A 16018-nucleotide genomic window follows, 5' to 3' on the forward strand; every position below is an offset into this window, starting at 1 on the left:
CTTAGGGCACTGTAAGGAAAAGCAGGAGGGCCTTATCTAAGCTGGGTGAGTCTGAAGGATCTGGTAAGGATAGGGAAGAGAAAAGAGAAAGGAGTGGTTGTTTTTTGCTACTTTGAGTGTAGGGGGTACTTGGAGATATCTGAGTAATTTGATTCTCAGATACTTTTCACAGGAAGTGGAGTTTACTAATAACAATTTTCATAAATTAGTATGTAATAGCAAGGCAATATCATTACCAAATGTACCCTTAAGTGTCTAAATAAAGGGTTGACAGAGGATGAGAAGGTTGTATGGCATCACCGACTCAATGGATGTGAGTTTGAGCAAACTCCGGGAGATGGTGAAGGACAGGGAAGCCTGGCGTGCTACAGCCCATGGGGTTGCGAAAGAGTCGAACACGACTGAGCAACTGAACAGAACAGTACAATACTGACCAGTCATAGGTTAGCAACCTTCTATTACTGAGAAATTCCTGATTTTCCAAATTTCTGTGGTAGCTCTGCCTCTTACCGTAATGAGTGGCAGAGACAGGAAATCGTATCAGTTCCTCCTGAAACCTCAGCTTTCTCTGCTTGTGGAACTGTCCCTCCTCTAAAGCATCTCTTCTCAAACTCCAATGTGCACAGGTGCTATTTGGAGATGCTGTTACTACACACAGCCTGAATTTCTAACCACTGTGCCCTGAAACCTCATGGTTCACTCTCTGATCCATGATTACAGAGCTTCTAAACCAGCACTGCCCAATACAGGAGCCCCTGAACAGATGTGCTACTAGAGCACTTGAAAAGAGGCCAAATATGACTAAAACAGAAATTTAACTTTATTTAATATTTTTAAACAGCTTTATTGAGTATTATTTAACTTCAGTTTAAACGTAAGTAGGGACTTCCCTGGCGCTGCAGTGGTTAAGTGTGGTTTCTGTTCCTGGTATGCCTCCTGACTGAAACACTAAAAATAAACAAATAAATAACTAAAACAGAAGCAACACTGTAACAAACTCAAAAAGGACTTTAAAAATGGTCCACATACCCCCCCCCCCCAAATCTTTTAAAAAATGTGAAGTGAACATTTGATAATCAATTGTGTCTCATTTCAGCTGTTAGATACCTCTTTGCAACTCCCGTAACATTTACTACCACATTGTCTTTCCAAGAATAGGCATCCAAGAAATATAAGCTGAGTGATCATGGTCTGAGTGTGAAATATAAATGTTCCTGTATGCGGTTTAGAGATGGGAAAAAGTCAGGGAGAAACCTGCCCCTCTGGAGAGGAGAGAAGACGTGCTTAGCAACAAAGGAGAGGCGATTAGACATGCAGACAGCTAGCCACACAGCCTTTGTGAACCACTTCTCGGTGATCAGCTTTGGTTACCCTACCGTTAAAAGGAGGAGGTCAGATTCACGACCTCATCATTAGCGTCCACACCTGCTCGGAGGTTCTCATCTCCTGTCTCCAATTACCTAGTGCTGCTGCTGCTGCTGCTAAGTCACTTCAGTCGTGTCCGACTCTGTGTGACCCCATAGACAGCAGCCCACCAGGCTCCGCCGTCCCTGGGATTCTCCAGGCAAGAGTACTGGAGTGGGGTGCCATTGCCTTCTCCTCCTAGTGCTGCTATTACCCCAGTTAAGAAAGCTGCTTTCATGGAAAAGGACCTGTGGCTCCAGCTCTCATCTTTGGTTTAGTCTCCTATTTAGCATTGTCGTAAGTCACAGAAATTCTAAGGAACTTATAAACCAAGGTAGGTTTCTAACTCTAAATGTAAGGGAAAATGAATAATCATTAAAGAAGATGCCGGAAGATATTCTTTTAAACAGATTAAAAAAATTCTTTTTATAAAAAGTTCTTACCTGTAATCGTTTGGTGGCTTGGCCAAGAGATCTTTCCACAGCTTTAATACCATTTTCCAGCCTTAGACTCTGCTGGCCTTGAATGTCAATTTCCCCTCTGACCTTACCGATCTTGCCTTTAACCTCTTCTTCATTTACTTGTGCCTCTTGGACTTCCCGTTGCAATTTTTCTGCTTCAAGACCACTTTCCATAGTCTGAATTTGAGCCAAATAGTCCTTTAACTTGCTTTCACATTCTGTTATTTTCTGTTTTATTTCTTGAAGTTGATCTTTCAGCTGTTTTTCATTTTCCTGTTCAATCTGTAATTCATTTTCCCAAAACTCTTCCTCTTCAATTTCTACATCATTTCTTTTGATCTTTTGCTCCAGGCGGACAATTTCCTCTTCAAGGTTAGAATTATATTTTTGCTCCCAAAATCGTATTTCTATTTCATTTGATTCTAGCTCTTTCTCAATGGATTGGAGCTTCTCGGTCTGCAAACGGATCAGCTTCTTCAATTCATCTGCTGTTGTTTTGCAGTTATTCAGCACCTTTTGCTTAAATTCAGTTTCTTTACCTTTTCCAAATATGTCCATTAATCCTTTGGCACCTCCTGTAAATGTTAATGATTTCCTTTTAGGTTCTCTCCTTTTGATTGTTTTGTCAATCTGAGGCCTCAGTTTAGCTAAGGGGGGCAAACTCTGCCTGTACAAAGTTCTTTCAGGAATTCGAGCCACACTATCCGATGTGGGTCGCTCACTGAGAGATGGCCCTGTGCGCCGTAAGATCAGCTGTACATCACTAGCATACTGCCCCCACTTGTTTAAAGATATGATAGGATTTTCATGAGGTGCTAAGTGCCTTTCAGTATCTCTCCATTTTTCTATAAGCGTGTACCTTCCAGTTCGACCTAGATAAAAAAGACAAAAATAAATTTTCAAGATGGGATATGTAATAGCTAAAATAATGCCTCCAAACAGATGACCTATTGGATAATTGTGTCTTCTCAATAAGCATCACATTCCAGTCTGTGATGCCTTTAAAACTTCACTCGAAGATACTGAACTCCTTAAGATATGTAACACATAAAATATGGGATGTGAATTGCATATACCCTTCAGACTTGCTTTAGAAAATCATCTTTATACTTTAAACCTCAAAGAGAATCTTAACCTATCTTCCCGTCTGACTGCCCAGGCCTTGTCTGGGGCAAGACGTCCTGCTGAAACTAAGGAGATCACTAGAGAGTCCTGCTGGAAGCCAGGACCTGGTTCCAGGAACCAGGAAGAACTTCAGAACTCGAGCAAATGTCTCCTTGGTGAATCCTGCTGATTTCCCTGCACTTCAGGACTTGGGAAGCTTGGGGCCCCTGTTTCTCCTCCTGAAGGGGGACATGGAGCCAATGGAGGGCCTGCTACCCAGCTAACAGGCACAGGACAGGCCTTTCCTCTGCCCTCACCTTCCTGTATACCTGTGGCAAATAAAAAAAAAAAATCACTGCAATGAAAACAACCCTTCAAAACAATTTCATATAAAAAGTGGGACCTGAAGAGAAATCCTGTTCACTTTTGATAAATAATAACTTCAAAGAGTCTTTAAAAAAAATTAACAAGGCAAAAATTATACCATTAAAGAACAAAAACAGAATAAAATTATATTTATATTAAAATATACTGAATATAACAGTGATTATGGAAGATAAAGATTCAGAAGACTTTATGTCACTAGTTTGAATACGCTTCCTAAATATTTCCACTTAAGACGTGTGGGTCAGGTGGATATTAATTTGTGAACAATGTCTATTAGACATCTGAAACTAATGTTATCTATCAATGAAAGTGAAAGTCGCACAGTCATGTCTGACTCTTTACAACCCCATGAACTGTAGCCTGCCAGGCTCCTCTGTCCATGGAATTCTCCAGGCCAGACTATTGGAGTGGGTAGCCATTCCCTTCTCCAGGGGTATCTTCCCAACCCAGGGATCAAACCCAGGTCTCCCCGAGCCACCAGGGAAGCCCCTATATATCAATGATATCTCAATTTTAAAAAGTATCCATTAATAGTTAATATTACTACCAAAAAACCTCCCCCTGCCATCTAGCAATTATAATACTGGCATATACAGCTACAGATTTATTTCCTCTGTCTTCTTTTTTAATTTCATGAACTTCTGGACCAGTAGCAGTATTTCCTCAACTACTGGTCCAATAAATGGAAATCTGGATATGTATATATGAACACTCACATATGCAATTCAAAAGCTGAAAAATGACATTGCTCTAAGTATATGTGTATGATCTTTAAGGAAACCCAAATTTTGGATGCAGCTGAAAACTTGGAAGATTCGAAAACAAACAGACTGGAGTTTTAATTTTGGGTAAATTACTGAATGGATGGGCAGCATTCCTCCACTTTTACAATGGGGAAGGCAGTAGCACCTCACAGGTTCTGACAGTCAGTGTGTTAGTCACTCAGTTGTGTCCAACTCTTTGCGACCCCATGGACTGTAGCCCGCCAGGTTCCTCTATCCATGGGGTTTTTCAGGCAAGAATACCAGAGCAGGGTGCATTTCCTACTCCAGGGGACCTTCGCAACCCAGGGATCGAACCCACGTCTCTTGTGCCTCCTGCATTGGCAGGCGGATTCTTTATCACTAGCACCATTAGTTGTTACTATTATCAAAATACCTGGGCAAACAAGGAGACTGAAATGTCTTTGCAACCTGGATTTGGCTTTCTGGAATAAAAATGTTCTTAAGATTTTTAGGTTAAAAATGACTGTAATTACCCGCAGAAAAACCACATGACCAATCTTCAAGGTTAAACCCGTTCCACATGTATACTCTGCTTCAAAGATCACAGCACTTTGTGTTCCTGGCTCTGGTGTCTGTCAGCGACTTTTAGGATCTCTCTCCTGCCACCTGGACCCCATGTCCTCACCAGTTTATATGAAGGGTTAGACAAGACCAGTAGAATGTTCTCTAATCCTACCAGGCCATGAAGTGTCTTTAAAAAGAAAACTGAATAATTATACTGTATGAACAAAATAAAAATTCTTAAGGCCTGTAACTGAGTCATAATTATATATAAAGCTGATTCTTCCAATGCTTAATGGTACTGCTACTCCATGAGAATGCCTTGGTAGATTATTTAGTATTGCTTTTACTGCCAGCTTTTCCTTTCTGTTAAATAATGCATATTTAGTGCAATTAGGCAAAAAAAAAAAAAAAAAAAAAAAAAAATCCAGCAACATAAAAAAGCTTTTTAAGAGGTAAATGAATTAATACTTTGATTTTATTATAGAAATTGGGTTTTAGATAGTTTATGTAAGAGTTAAATCCCATAATCATTGTTTTTAATACCTATACTTGGCAAGGTCTTACAGAATCTGAATACTTCATTTAGACAGATTCCAATTCTTCCTGCAGAACTCCTTTTAGCGCAGTTTATTAAATGGATACATTTAGTTTTACCTTGTATACTATCTCAATGTAGCCTAAGACAAACAAAAAGGAATATCTATCTATCTGTGGCATTTGTAGTTTAAAGCTTTTGGCTACCTGGGTCTGAATGCTATAATCTGTAATGATAAATACTGGCTACACTTTAGAAGAGTTGAAGCAATTGAGTATAATCCCAAGAATCATTAACTTCATATAATGAGGAAAATCACAGAGAGATTTTAGTGCATTAGGGGAAACTCACTGTATGAGTGACATCATTAAAAGGAGGTAACAGATGACTTTCACCTAGTTTAAAGCGGAATACAAGACTATGAAGTAATATGAAGTTTTAGAAATATATACCCAAATATATACTCAAATATTCAAATATGAGTCATCCAGAAGCATTATGCCCTTATTTCAACAATTTAAAAAGAGTGGCAACTATTGTTTTAGAAACAATTTTAAGAAATTTCTTAGAGACAAAAAGTAAAATCATCATTTAAAAGTGTCACATCTTGTTATTTATTCAACAAATATACACTGAACATACATTTATCAGAAATAGTGTCAGGCCATAAGAATATATTCAATTAAACACCCTGATTATAAATGCTCTGCAGAAACTTTAGTTTTAACTGACATGATTTTTTTCTCCAGTATCAAATTCTCCTTACTCCAAAGATGAATAATGTATGTTCTTGAAAAGAACATGACAGAGACCTAGTACTGATTTCTTATGAATTTAATGCTAATATATCCTCCTGTTTCTGGACATATTATTCAGTTAACATTGGACTTATTCTATATCTGTAGTGAAAAATCTATGCTGTCAGACTCAGTTTTTCTGACAATACTTTGCCCCTTGAGTTATAAACATTTTGAAATTAGTTAGTGAACCTAATTAATTCATTCCGTGACGGCTTAGAATTTTTACAATAAACATTGCTCTGTAACAGAACTTACATTGTATCATATATATAAATACACACACACAGACACACACACACAGACACACTGGCACACACACAGACACACACGGTCTCTTCCCTGGTGGCTCAGGTGGTATAGAATCTGCGTTCAATGCAGGAAACCTGGGTTCAATCCCTGGGTTGGGAAGATCCTCTGGAGAAGGGAATGGCACTCCCATGGGATTTCCCAGGCAAGAAAACTGGAGTGGGTTGCTTCTCAGAAAGATCTTCCTGACCTGGGAATCAAACCTGAGTCTCCTGCACTGGAAGGCAGATTATATACATATCTATACATACTATATATATATATATATATATATATATATATAAATTTCCTGGTGATATGCAAGTATTCTGCAAATTTGCCAGTCATTTTCTACAGGTCCTGCATGTGCTATTAAGATAACTTCCCATAGAGTACTCTTATGATGAAGTGACACAGTGCAGCCTGTCAGCTAGCTGTGCATTCAACACATTCTTAAATCATTCACAGTCTGTTTTCCCAGTGTGTTGATGAGACTATCACACAATCACAGAATTACAGCATATTAACTTAGGACTTACTTAGGGTTTTATTACAAATTTACTACCATTAAAAATAATGAACATTTATTGATTTCATAATGATTAACATTGAGTATGTCCCCTATATGCTAGGTTTTGTGCTGGTTACTTTACATAAATAGTATTAACCAAAATAACAGCTAACACATCAATATAAACCACTAAGTTTTGAGGGATTGTTTATTAATGCAGCATAATCTTACCCATCCTGACTGATGCATGTTGAGAATTACATGTGTTCACATTTGTTCATATCTTTTAGGGATGTGGAAAATATAGAAGATACTTAGAATTATGGCTGATACACTATACTATTGCTATAAATATAAAAATTGTAAAAGATGATATTGGTTATAAAAAAGTCGTACATTTTACTACGAAGGATTTTTAGTTTTCACTTCCATGTAATTCAGTCGGTAACTATATTTTCTAACAGTTGCCCACTGGGATTATAGAGGATATAAATAACGCAGTGTAACAGTAGTTAACAGCGGGGTTCTTGAACCAGACTTCTGGTCTGAATCCCAGGATGCTCCTTACCAGCTACAGGAGCTTGGGCAAGTCATTTAGCATCTCTGTGCCTTGCTCCATCACCTCCAAAACAGGGGTCATAACAGGGCTCTTCTCATAAGACTGTTCTGAGGATTAAATGATGTGGAAAATTTAATTCCCAATTCAGTAGTGAAAAGTGAGGCTATAACTATGAAGCTTTATGGAGAGTGAAGTCTTTTTTTTTTCAAGCTCATCTGTAGGAACATAGAAAGCATTGCTTGTAATGTTTACTTCTAGGAAGCAAGGTCATGAGCGATTCTTTTACCTTGCCTGTGTTTTGCTAAACTTCAAAACAGTCTACAATAGATAGTGCCACTTTGTAAGCAGATACAAAATTAACCAATTCATAATTTTCTAAAATCGATCATTTGTATATGAAATTAAGAGTTAAATGTGATGATACATTATTTTCTTTATCTTCTAAAGTATCATATAATCTTACAGATGAATAGGACATTAGGTGGTCACCAAGTTCAGTCTATACTGTACAGTTCAGCCTGCACCAATTTCAACCAAGTTCACAGAAACTTTAAAACATTCATTCATTTATTCACAAGTGTGTGTGAGTGTCTGCTACATGCTAGACACGGTTTTAAGCTATGGCAGTAAGGAATAAGCAAACAGTGGCAGGCAATACACAGCACATGGATGAATGAATGTAGGTCTACTGTCCGTTATCCAACAGCTTTAAGGTCAGATATGCTAAAAATTAAGAATTTTTTGGATGACAGAAAGGTAGCAGAGTGCTATCCTGCAAGTCCACAGTCAAACATATTGAAAATTCTAAAATATATCAATTTCATGCCAAATTGAATAAATACAGATTAAAAACAGCCTCAGCTTCATATCAAATCAGATCAGTTTTTACTCCCAAATGAGTTCAAGGTATACAGGTATGGCTAACAAACTATGATTAAACTTTAGGGTTTCAGAATTTTTTAGGTTTCAAAAATGTGGATAATGGACTGTGGCCTATAGGTAATGTATCAGGGTACAACAGAGAAAAATAGAGTATGGCAGATGGGGAGTATGCGCATGTGTGTGGATATGTATGCGCAGGTATGCATGGATGGACAATCAGGGAGGGGCTCTGGGATAAGATGGCATTAAAGAGACCTACTTAAAAGCTTTTGCACAGCAAATGAAACCGAAACAAAATGAAAAGCAACCCACAGATTGGGAGAATGTATTTGCACATGATGTGACAAAGACGGGATTAATTTCCAAAATTTACAAACAGCTCATGATGCTTAACAGCATCAAAACAAACTACCCAGTCAACAAGCGGGCAGAAGATCTAAACAGACATTTCTCCAATGAACATGTACAACAGGTACATGAAAGATGTTTCATATGGCTAATGATTAGAGAAATGCAAATCAAAACTACAAGGAGATATCATTTCACACCAGTCAGAATAACTATCATCAAAAAATCCACAAACAATAAATGATGGAGAGGGTAGTATAGAAAGAAGGAAACCCTCCTACCCTGTTGGTGGGTATGTAAATTGGTACTGACACTATGGAGAACAGTATGGAGGTTCCTTAAAAAACCAAACATAGAGCTACCATATGACCTTGCAATCCCACTCCTGGGCATATATCTGGAGAAAAACATGATCTAAAAGGATACATGCACCCCAGTGTTCACTGCAGCACTGTTTACATTAGCCAAGACAAGGAAGCAACCTAAATGTCCACTGACAGAGGAATGGATAAGGAAGACGTTGTACGTATATATGATGGAATATTACGCAGCCATTAAAATGAAATAATGCCACTTGCAGCAACATGGATATACTAGGGATTGTCATACTGAAAGAAGTAAGTCAGAGAAGGAGAAATATCCTATGACAACCCTTATATGTGGAATTTAAAAAGAAACTGTACACAACGTTATATTTAAAATGAATAACCAACAAGAACCTACTTACTGTACAGCATAGGGATCTCTGCTCAATGTTATGTGCCAGCCTGGACGGGAGGGGAGCTTGGGGAGAATGGATACATGTATATGTTTGGCTGAGTCCCTTTGCTGTTCACCTGAAACTATCACAACATTGTTAATCAGCTGCGAAAGTGAAAGTCGCTCAGTTGTGTCCGACTCTTTGCAATCCCATGGACTATACAGTCCATGGAATTCTCCAGGCCAGAATACTGGAGTGGGTAGCCTTTTCCTCTTCTAGGGGATCTTCCCAACCCAGGGATTGAACTGGAGTCTCCTGCATTGCAGGCGGATTCTTTACCAACTGAGCTATATTCCAATACAAACTAAAAAATTAAAAGAAAAAGACCCAGTGCTAGTCAAAAATAAATAAGTAAAATTATTAAAAAATATTTTTAAAAAGATGACATTTAAGCAGTGAGCCAAGGAAGTGAATTTGGAAGATATCTGGGTGCACAGTATTCGCAGCAGAGAGAAGAACAGATACAAAGACTAAGGCAGAAATGTCTCTGATGTGTTTAAGAGGAAAGCAATCAACAGTGAGTGAGATTGTGGGTAAAGCAGGGATTCATCTAGGGTGCTGAAGACCAGTGCATGGACTTTAAAATTTTCTGAGTGAGTCTGGTTACTATTAAGGGGTTTTGAGCAGAACACTGATGATAATGTGCATTTTCTAAGTATTACTTTAAAATCTGTTGAGAATAGGCTGGAGGGGATCAGAATGATACAGCGAAATGGGCTGGAAGGCCACTGCAAAAATCTCAGTGAGTCATGATGGAGGCTTGTATCAAGCGTTAGTGGCTATGGGGAGGGCAACACGATTCTGAATATACACTGAAGGTAGTGTGGGCAGGACTTGTTGATGGATTAGCTGTAAGGTACTAGGGCAGGAAAATAATCAAAGATAATTCAAAGATTTTAGATCTAATCAATTAACAGCAAGTGCTGCTGCTGCTGCTGCTGCTAAGTCACTTCAGTCGTGCCCGACTGACTCTGTGCAACCCCATAGACGGCAGCCCACCAGGCTCCCCCGTCCCTGGGATTCTCCAGGCAAGAACACTGTTGGAGTGGGTTGCCATTTCCTTCTCCAATGCATGAAAGTGAAAAATAAAAGGGAAGTCGCTCGTCGTGTCCGACTCTTAGCGACTCCATGGACTGCAGCCCACCAGGCTCCTCCATCCATGGGATTTTCCAGGCAGGAGTACTGGAGTGGGGTGCCATTGCCTTCTCCAAAAGCAAGTGTTACTCATCTGCAATTCTGGGCTCAGCCCCTTGTCTCTGAGGTGCAGGTGGGGTCATTTTGACCTCAGCAATATATGAACTGAGAACTACCATTTGTTCAAGCTGGTTTTAGAAAAGGCAGAGGAACCAGAGATCAAATTGCCAACATTTGCTGGATCATCGAAAAAGCAAGAGAGTTCCAGAAAAACATCTATTTCTGCTTTATTGACTATGCCAAAGCCTTTGACTGTGTGGTTCACAATAAACTGTGGAAAGTTCTGAAAGAGATAGGAATACCAGACCACCTGACCTGCCTCTTGAGAAACCTGTATGCAGGTCAGGAAGCAACAGTTAGAACTGGACATGGAATAACAGACTGGTTCCAAACAGGAAAAGGAGAACATCAAGGCTATATATTCTCACCCTGCTTATTTAACTTCTATGCAGAGTACATCATGAAAAATGTTGGGCTGGAAGAAGCACAAGCTGGAATCAAGATTGCCAAGAGAAATATCAATAACCTCAGATACGCAGATGACACCACCCTTATGGCAGAAAGTGAAAAAGAACTAAATCGCCTCTTAAAAGTGAAAGAGGAGAGTGAATAAGTTGGCTTAAAGCTCAACATTAAGAAAACTAAGATTATGGCATCTGGTCCCATCACTTCATGGGAAATAGATGGGGAAACAGTGGAAACAGTGTCAGACTTTATTTTGGGGGGGCTCCAAAATCACTGCAGATGGTGACTGCAGCCATGAAATTAAAAGACACTTACTTCTTGGAAGGAAAGTTATGACCAACCTAGACAGCATATTAAAAAGCAGAGACATTACTTTGTCAACAAAGGTCCGTCTAGTCAAGACTATGGTTTTCCAGTGGTCATGTATGGATGTGAGAGTTGGACTACAAAGAAAGCTGAGTGCAGAAGAATCGATGCTTTTGAACTGTAGTGTTGGAGAAGACTCTTACGAGTCCCTTGGACTGCAAGGAGATCCAAACAGTCCATCCTAAAGGAGATCAGTCCTGGGTGTTCACTGGAAGGACTGATGTTGAAGCTGAAACTCCAATACTTTGGCCACCTGATGTGAAGAGCTGACTCATTTGAAAAGACCCTGATGTTGGGAAAGAGGAGGAGAAGAAGGGGACGACAGAGGATGAGATGGATGGCATCACCGGCTCAATGGACATGGGTTTGGGTAGGCTCCGGGAGTTGGTGATGGTCAGGGGGTCTCAGAGTCGGACACGAATGAGCAACTGAACTGAATTGAGGAGGCCCCTGGGCTCCTCTGGCCCCACCACAGTGAAGGCAGGACCTGCAAGGTGGGGAAAGAAGTGGAGGTCGTGAGGCAGGTCTGTGAGACCTTGTCCAGGGTCCTGCAGAGAGCCCCTTGCTGGCCTCTGGGGCTAGGCCTGCAGTCTGAGGTGGGAGGGGAGGCAGGAGGGCCTGCTTGCTGATGCACATTGTATCTTTACTTCTTCCTGTTTTTCTTTCTTCCCCTTACTCCTCCTTTAGCTCATCCTCTAATATTATAATTAAAATTTTTTCTTTGGAAAAAAAAAGCAAGCATCCTCATTTGTGGAGATGAGAAGGAAGAAATCTGAGGATGGGCAATAGATGGGACAAAAAGCTTGGGTTTTGACATTTTTAGTCTAGATAGCAATTAGTCATATTACTACAGTAGCTAGTAGCCACTAGCCACATTTAAACTTTAATTAAACATTCAATTCCTCAGTTACACTAGCCATACTTCAAGGAGATAATAGCTACACGTGGCTCAAGGCTACCGCACTGGACCTGCAGGCACAGAACATCACCATCCTTGCAGAAAGGTCTATGGGGCACCACTGTTCTAGAAACTGTTTTATCGAGCAGCTGCTTCAGGAAAAGCAATGGTATAAGAAAAACAAGCAGGACCTCCACACTTTGAAGGAACTTTCAGAGAAGAGAAAGAAATATTAACAAATAGTGAAACTAGAGTTCAGTATAAAATGTGTTTGTGTGAGAACTGATTCTGTTGGGGCAAACTCTAAGAAACGCGGCTTCTTAGAACAGTCCATGCCACCTTGGGCCCCCAGCTCCAATCAATTTGTTTCTATTAAAAATGCTAGCTCTGGCCCATAAGAGCTTCCCCTGTGGCTCAGCTGGTAAAGAATCTGCCTGCAATGCGCGAGACCTGGGTTCAATCCCTGGGTTGGGAAGATCCCCTGGAGAAGGGAAAGGCTACCCACTCCAGTACTCTGGCCTGGAGAATCCCATGGACTGTATAGGCCATGGGGTCGCAAAGAGTCAGACATGGCTGAGCGACTTTCACTTTCACTGGCCCCAAATGAAAAAGATATGAGGACAAGAAGTGCGAACAGAGAAAAACTCTGAATCTTCAGTACTTTCACTGGCACCAGGCAACAAAGCAATATGAATCAGAAAACGTTTCCCTTGATTCCTTGATTTCTTCCTCTTCTCTTCCTCTCTAATCTTTTGTAAGCTGTACTTTAAGTTCTAAGCTACTTGAGGGCAGAAGTATCTTCTTTTCATATTTTTTGTTTGTGATTTTACCAAGGCAAATGTATTTTCTCCACTATAACTTGAGACAGATGAGTTGTCAAAGGTTTTCTGTTTCATGTACAGTTTTGAGAAGCAGTTCAAACTCTGAAATAATGGCATTTCTTGGATAGTATATGGGAAAACCAAGGTTGAATATTTATGATTGGGAATGTTTCAGAAAGCCCAGGGTGTACAGTGACCAACACAGCGCACCCCTGCTGGGCAGTTTAATCACTTCACACCAATTAAGTATGTCATCGTGGTTTCACTTTTAGTTACTGTCTTATAATTTTAGAAAGTGTTCGATTTCTACCACCCAAATATAACCTGTCAAGTAGTCAAATATCAGAGCAGAAAGGATTTTCAGCTATACTAGAAGATAACACGTAAAATCTTTTATCAAGGGACTTCTCTGGTGGTCCAGTGGTTGGGAGTTTGCCTTCCAATGCAGGGGCCATGGGTTCGACCCCTGGTCGGGGAACTAGAGGCCCACGTGCTGCAGGGCAACTAAGCCCATGCATTCCAACTACTGAAGCCCCGCACTTGGAGCCTGCGTGCTGCAAAGAAAGATCCTGCCTGCAGCAACCAAGACCCAATGCAGCCAAATAAATATTTAAAAAAACTCTTTTATCAAATTATGGTTTGTCTTAAGCTCTTTTCTAACTTAATTTGATTGATCACTATTAACAACACTGCATCAGAAACTGTTAGCTGTTATATATATTTGCAGATTGCCAACTTGTGTACATGTTTTTATATCCTGATGGTTTCCTGAAAGCAATTTTAGCTATCCAGAAAAACTCAATAATCCCTAATCATATGTATAGTGCCCCTGCCACTGCTAAGTCGCGTCAGTCATGTCCACCTCCGTGCGACCCAGGCTCCCCACCAGGCTCCCCTGTCCCTGGGATTCTCCAGGCAAGAACACTGGAGTGGGTTGCCATGTCCTTCTCCAATGCATGAAAGTAAAAAGTGAAAGTGAAGTCGCTCAGTCGTGTCCGATTCTCAGCGACCCCATGGACTGCAGCCTACCAGGCTCCTCTGTCCGTGGGATTTTCCAGGCAAGAGTACGGGAGTAGGGTGCCACTGCCTTCTCCAATAGTGCCCCTATATGAGGCAAATAAGTGGACTTAAACCCAAGAGGCTATTCTGTAGGTTGCTTCATTATAAATTTTTTAGAAACATCTGCAGTTTTGCTCAGTCCATAAGCTGCTATTAGTGTAACTAAACTTTTACTATGTGAAGCCACAGAGATTTCTCCAGGTGTTTGTTAGAGCAGAAATTTCCCTAAATAACAAGTCCTCTATTATTTTTTATGGTAGAAATAAGGTCAAAATACAGTAACATTTTCATTTAATGTTTAGACTTGGAGTATCAATAACTCTCATGACAAGGGAGATAAATATCTAAGTGTGTATCAGAAGCACACTGAATACGAGGCTGAGAAAATCTCATGGGACAACAGAAGCGGGGATCAACAGTTGAATCATCTCTCAGGTGAATTCTAAATTCAATGAAGTATTTATGAATCAGAAAAAGAGTTGCTTAGCCAGGTACGGAAAAATGTCATAAAGTCTGTTGTACTCAAGTTGTCAACTTTTCAAAATAGTTCTGGACTGAGTTACTGAGAAAGCAAAATTGGGGGATAGGTTCAGTTAAAGCTTCTTTTTAGCTTGTCCACAAACAAGTATCCTTTTCAGTCCAAACGGATAAGCACACACCTGGTACATCTGGACAGCTTCCCCTTGAAATTCTGTGTAGAGAACATGGTTACCAATTGAACAAAGGTAGCTTACTATAGTCTCCAACTGCTCTGACTTTTCTAAAAACTGCTGCTGCTGCTGCTAAGTCACGTCAGTTGTGTCCGACTCTGTGCGACCCCATAGACGGCAGCCCACCAGGCTCCTGTCTCTGGGATTCTTCAGGCAAGAATACTGGAGTGGGTAGCCATTTCCCTCTCCAGTGCATGAAAGTGAAAAGTGAAAGTGAAGTCGCTCAGTCATGTCTGACTCTTCGCGACCACATGGATTGTAGCTACTAGGCTCCTCCGTCCATGGGACTTCCCAGGCAAGAGTACTGGAGTGGGCTGCTATTGCCTTCTCCATCTTGTTTTTTAACCACTGTCCATGGCTTGATTCTCAAATATAACAAAAGAAACTTAGATTTGATACTTGCTAATTCTAGTTTTCACTAAGAAAGATAATAAACCAACAATACTAAACATTTACTCCAAATAAATTATGTGAGGCTTTTAAAGGGGACGAGGACTAAGTTGCAAAGAATATGAGAAAAAATTAAATGCCTTAATTTCCTCCTCTCTATTAACTGAATTTATGTCTACAAACGTAACAGTAGTGCCAAATGTAAGAAAATTTCACAGGATGTGAAAGCCTAGCACTCTCGGCATTGTTTTAATATATGAGTGTGCTATACAGTGCTTCAGGAAAAATCGAAAGGCGTCAGCATTAAAGGAAAGCCTCTGTCTCTGCACAGGGACACTGACAACTTCTAACAGTGCACCTGCCACAAAGCTGGGCGACAGTCACCTCTACCAGATGCAAAGGCGCCACAGAAACAGTGACTTGTCTCCAGCCTGAGCTAGCTCGACATGCTTCCAATAAAATCCAGCATGACACCGAGCACAGCGCGCAATGCAGGGGTTGGGGCACCAACTCTTCACGCAGTTGAAAATCTGCAAGTAACTTACAGTCAGCTGGCCCCCTCTATCTGCAGATCCTCCACATTCATGGACTCAACTAACCTTGAACTGGGTAGTGGAGCAGGATTTAATACTGGGGAAAAAACCACATGTAAGTGGACCTCACAGTTAAAACCTGTGCTGTTCAAGGGTCAACTCTACATGTTTGCTAAGTGATGGATTTAAGATCCAAATACAAACTTTAGCCCACATCACTGGCTTTACTGGTACGGTGTTTATGCACTCATCATGTT

At 40.3% G+C, this 16018-nt stretch overlaps 1 protein-coding gene across 5 annotated transcripts in view; it reads right to left on the reverse strand.

Moving 5' to 3' along the window:
• RASSF8 (Ras association domain family member 8) overlaps window positions 1-16018 on the reverse strand; it is a 140684-nt gene that overhangs the window by 5715 nt on the left and 118951 nt on the right. For all 5 annotated transcript variants that reach the window (XM_060413300.1, XM_012175153.4, XM_042247377.1 and 2 more), the window contains one exon: window positions 1848-2737. In XM_060413300.1, coding sequence (XP_060269283.1) covers window positions 1848-2737 — 890 coding nt within the window. The remainder of the gene's footprint in view (window positions 1-1847; window positions 2738-16018) is intronic.

Source organism: Ovis aries, chromosome 3, assembly GCF_016772045.2.
Source record: "Ovis aries strain OAR_USU_Benz2616 breed Rambouillet chromosome 3, ARS-UI_Ramb_v3.0, whole genome shotgun sequence".
NCBI classification, from domain to species: domain Eukaryota; kingdom Metazoa; phylum Chordata; class Mammalia; order Artiodactyla; family Bovidae; genus Ovis; species Ovis aries.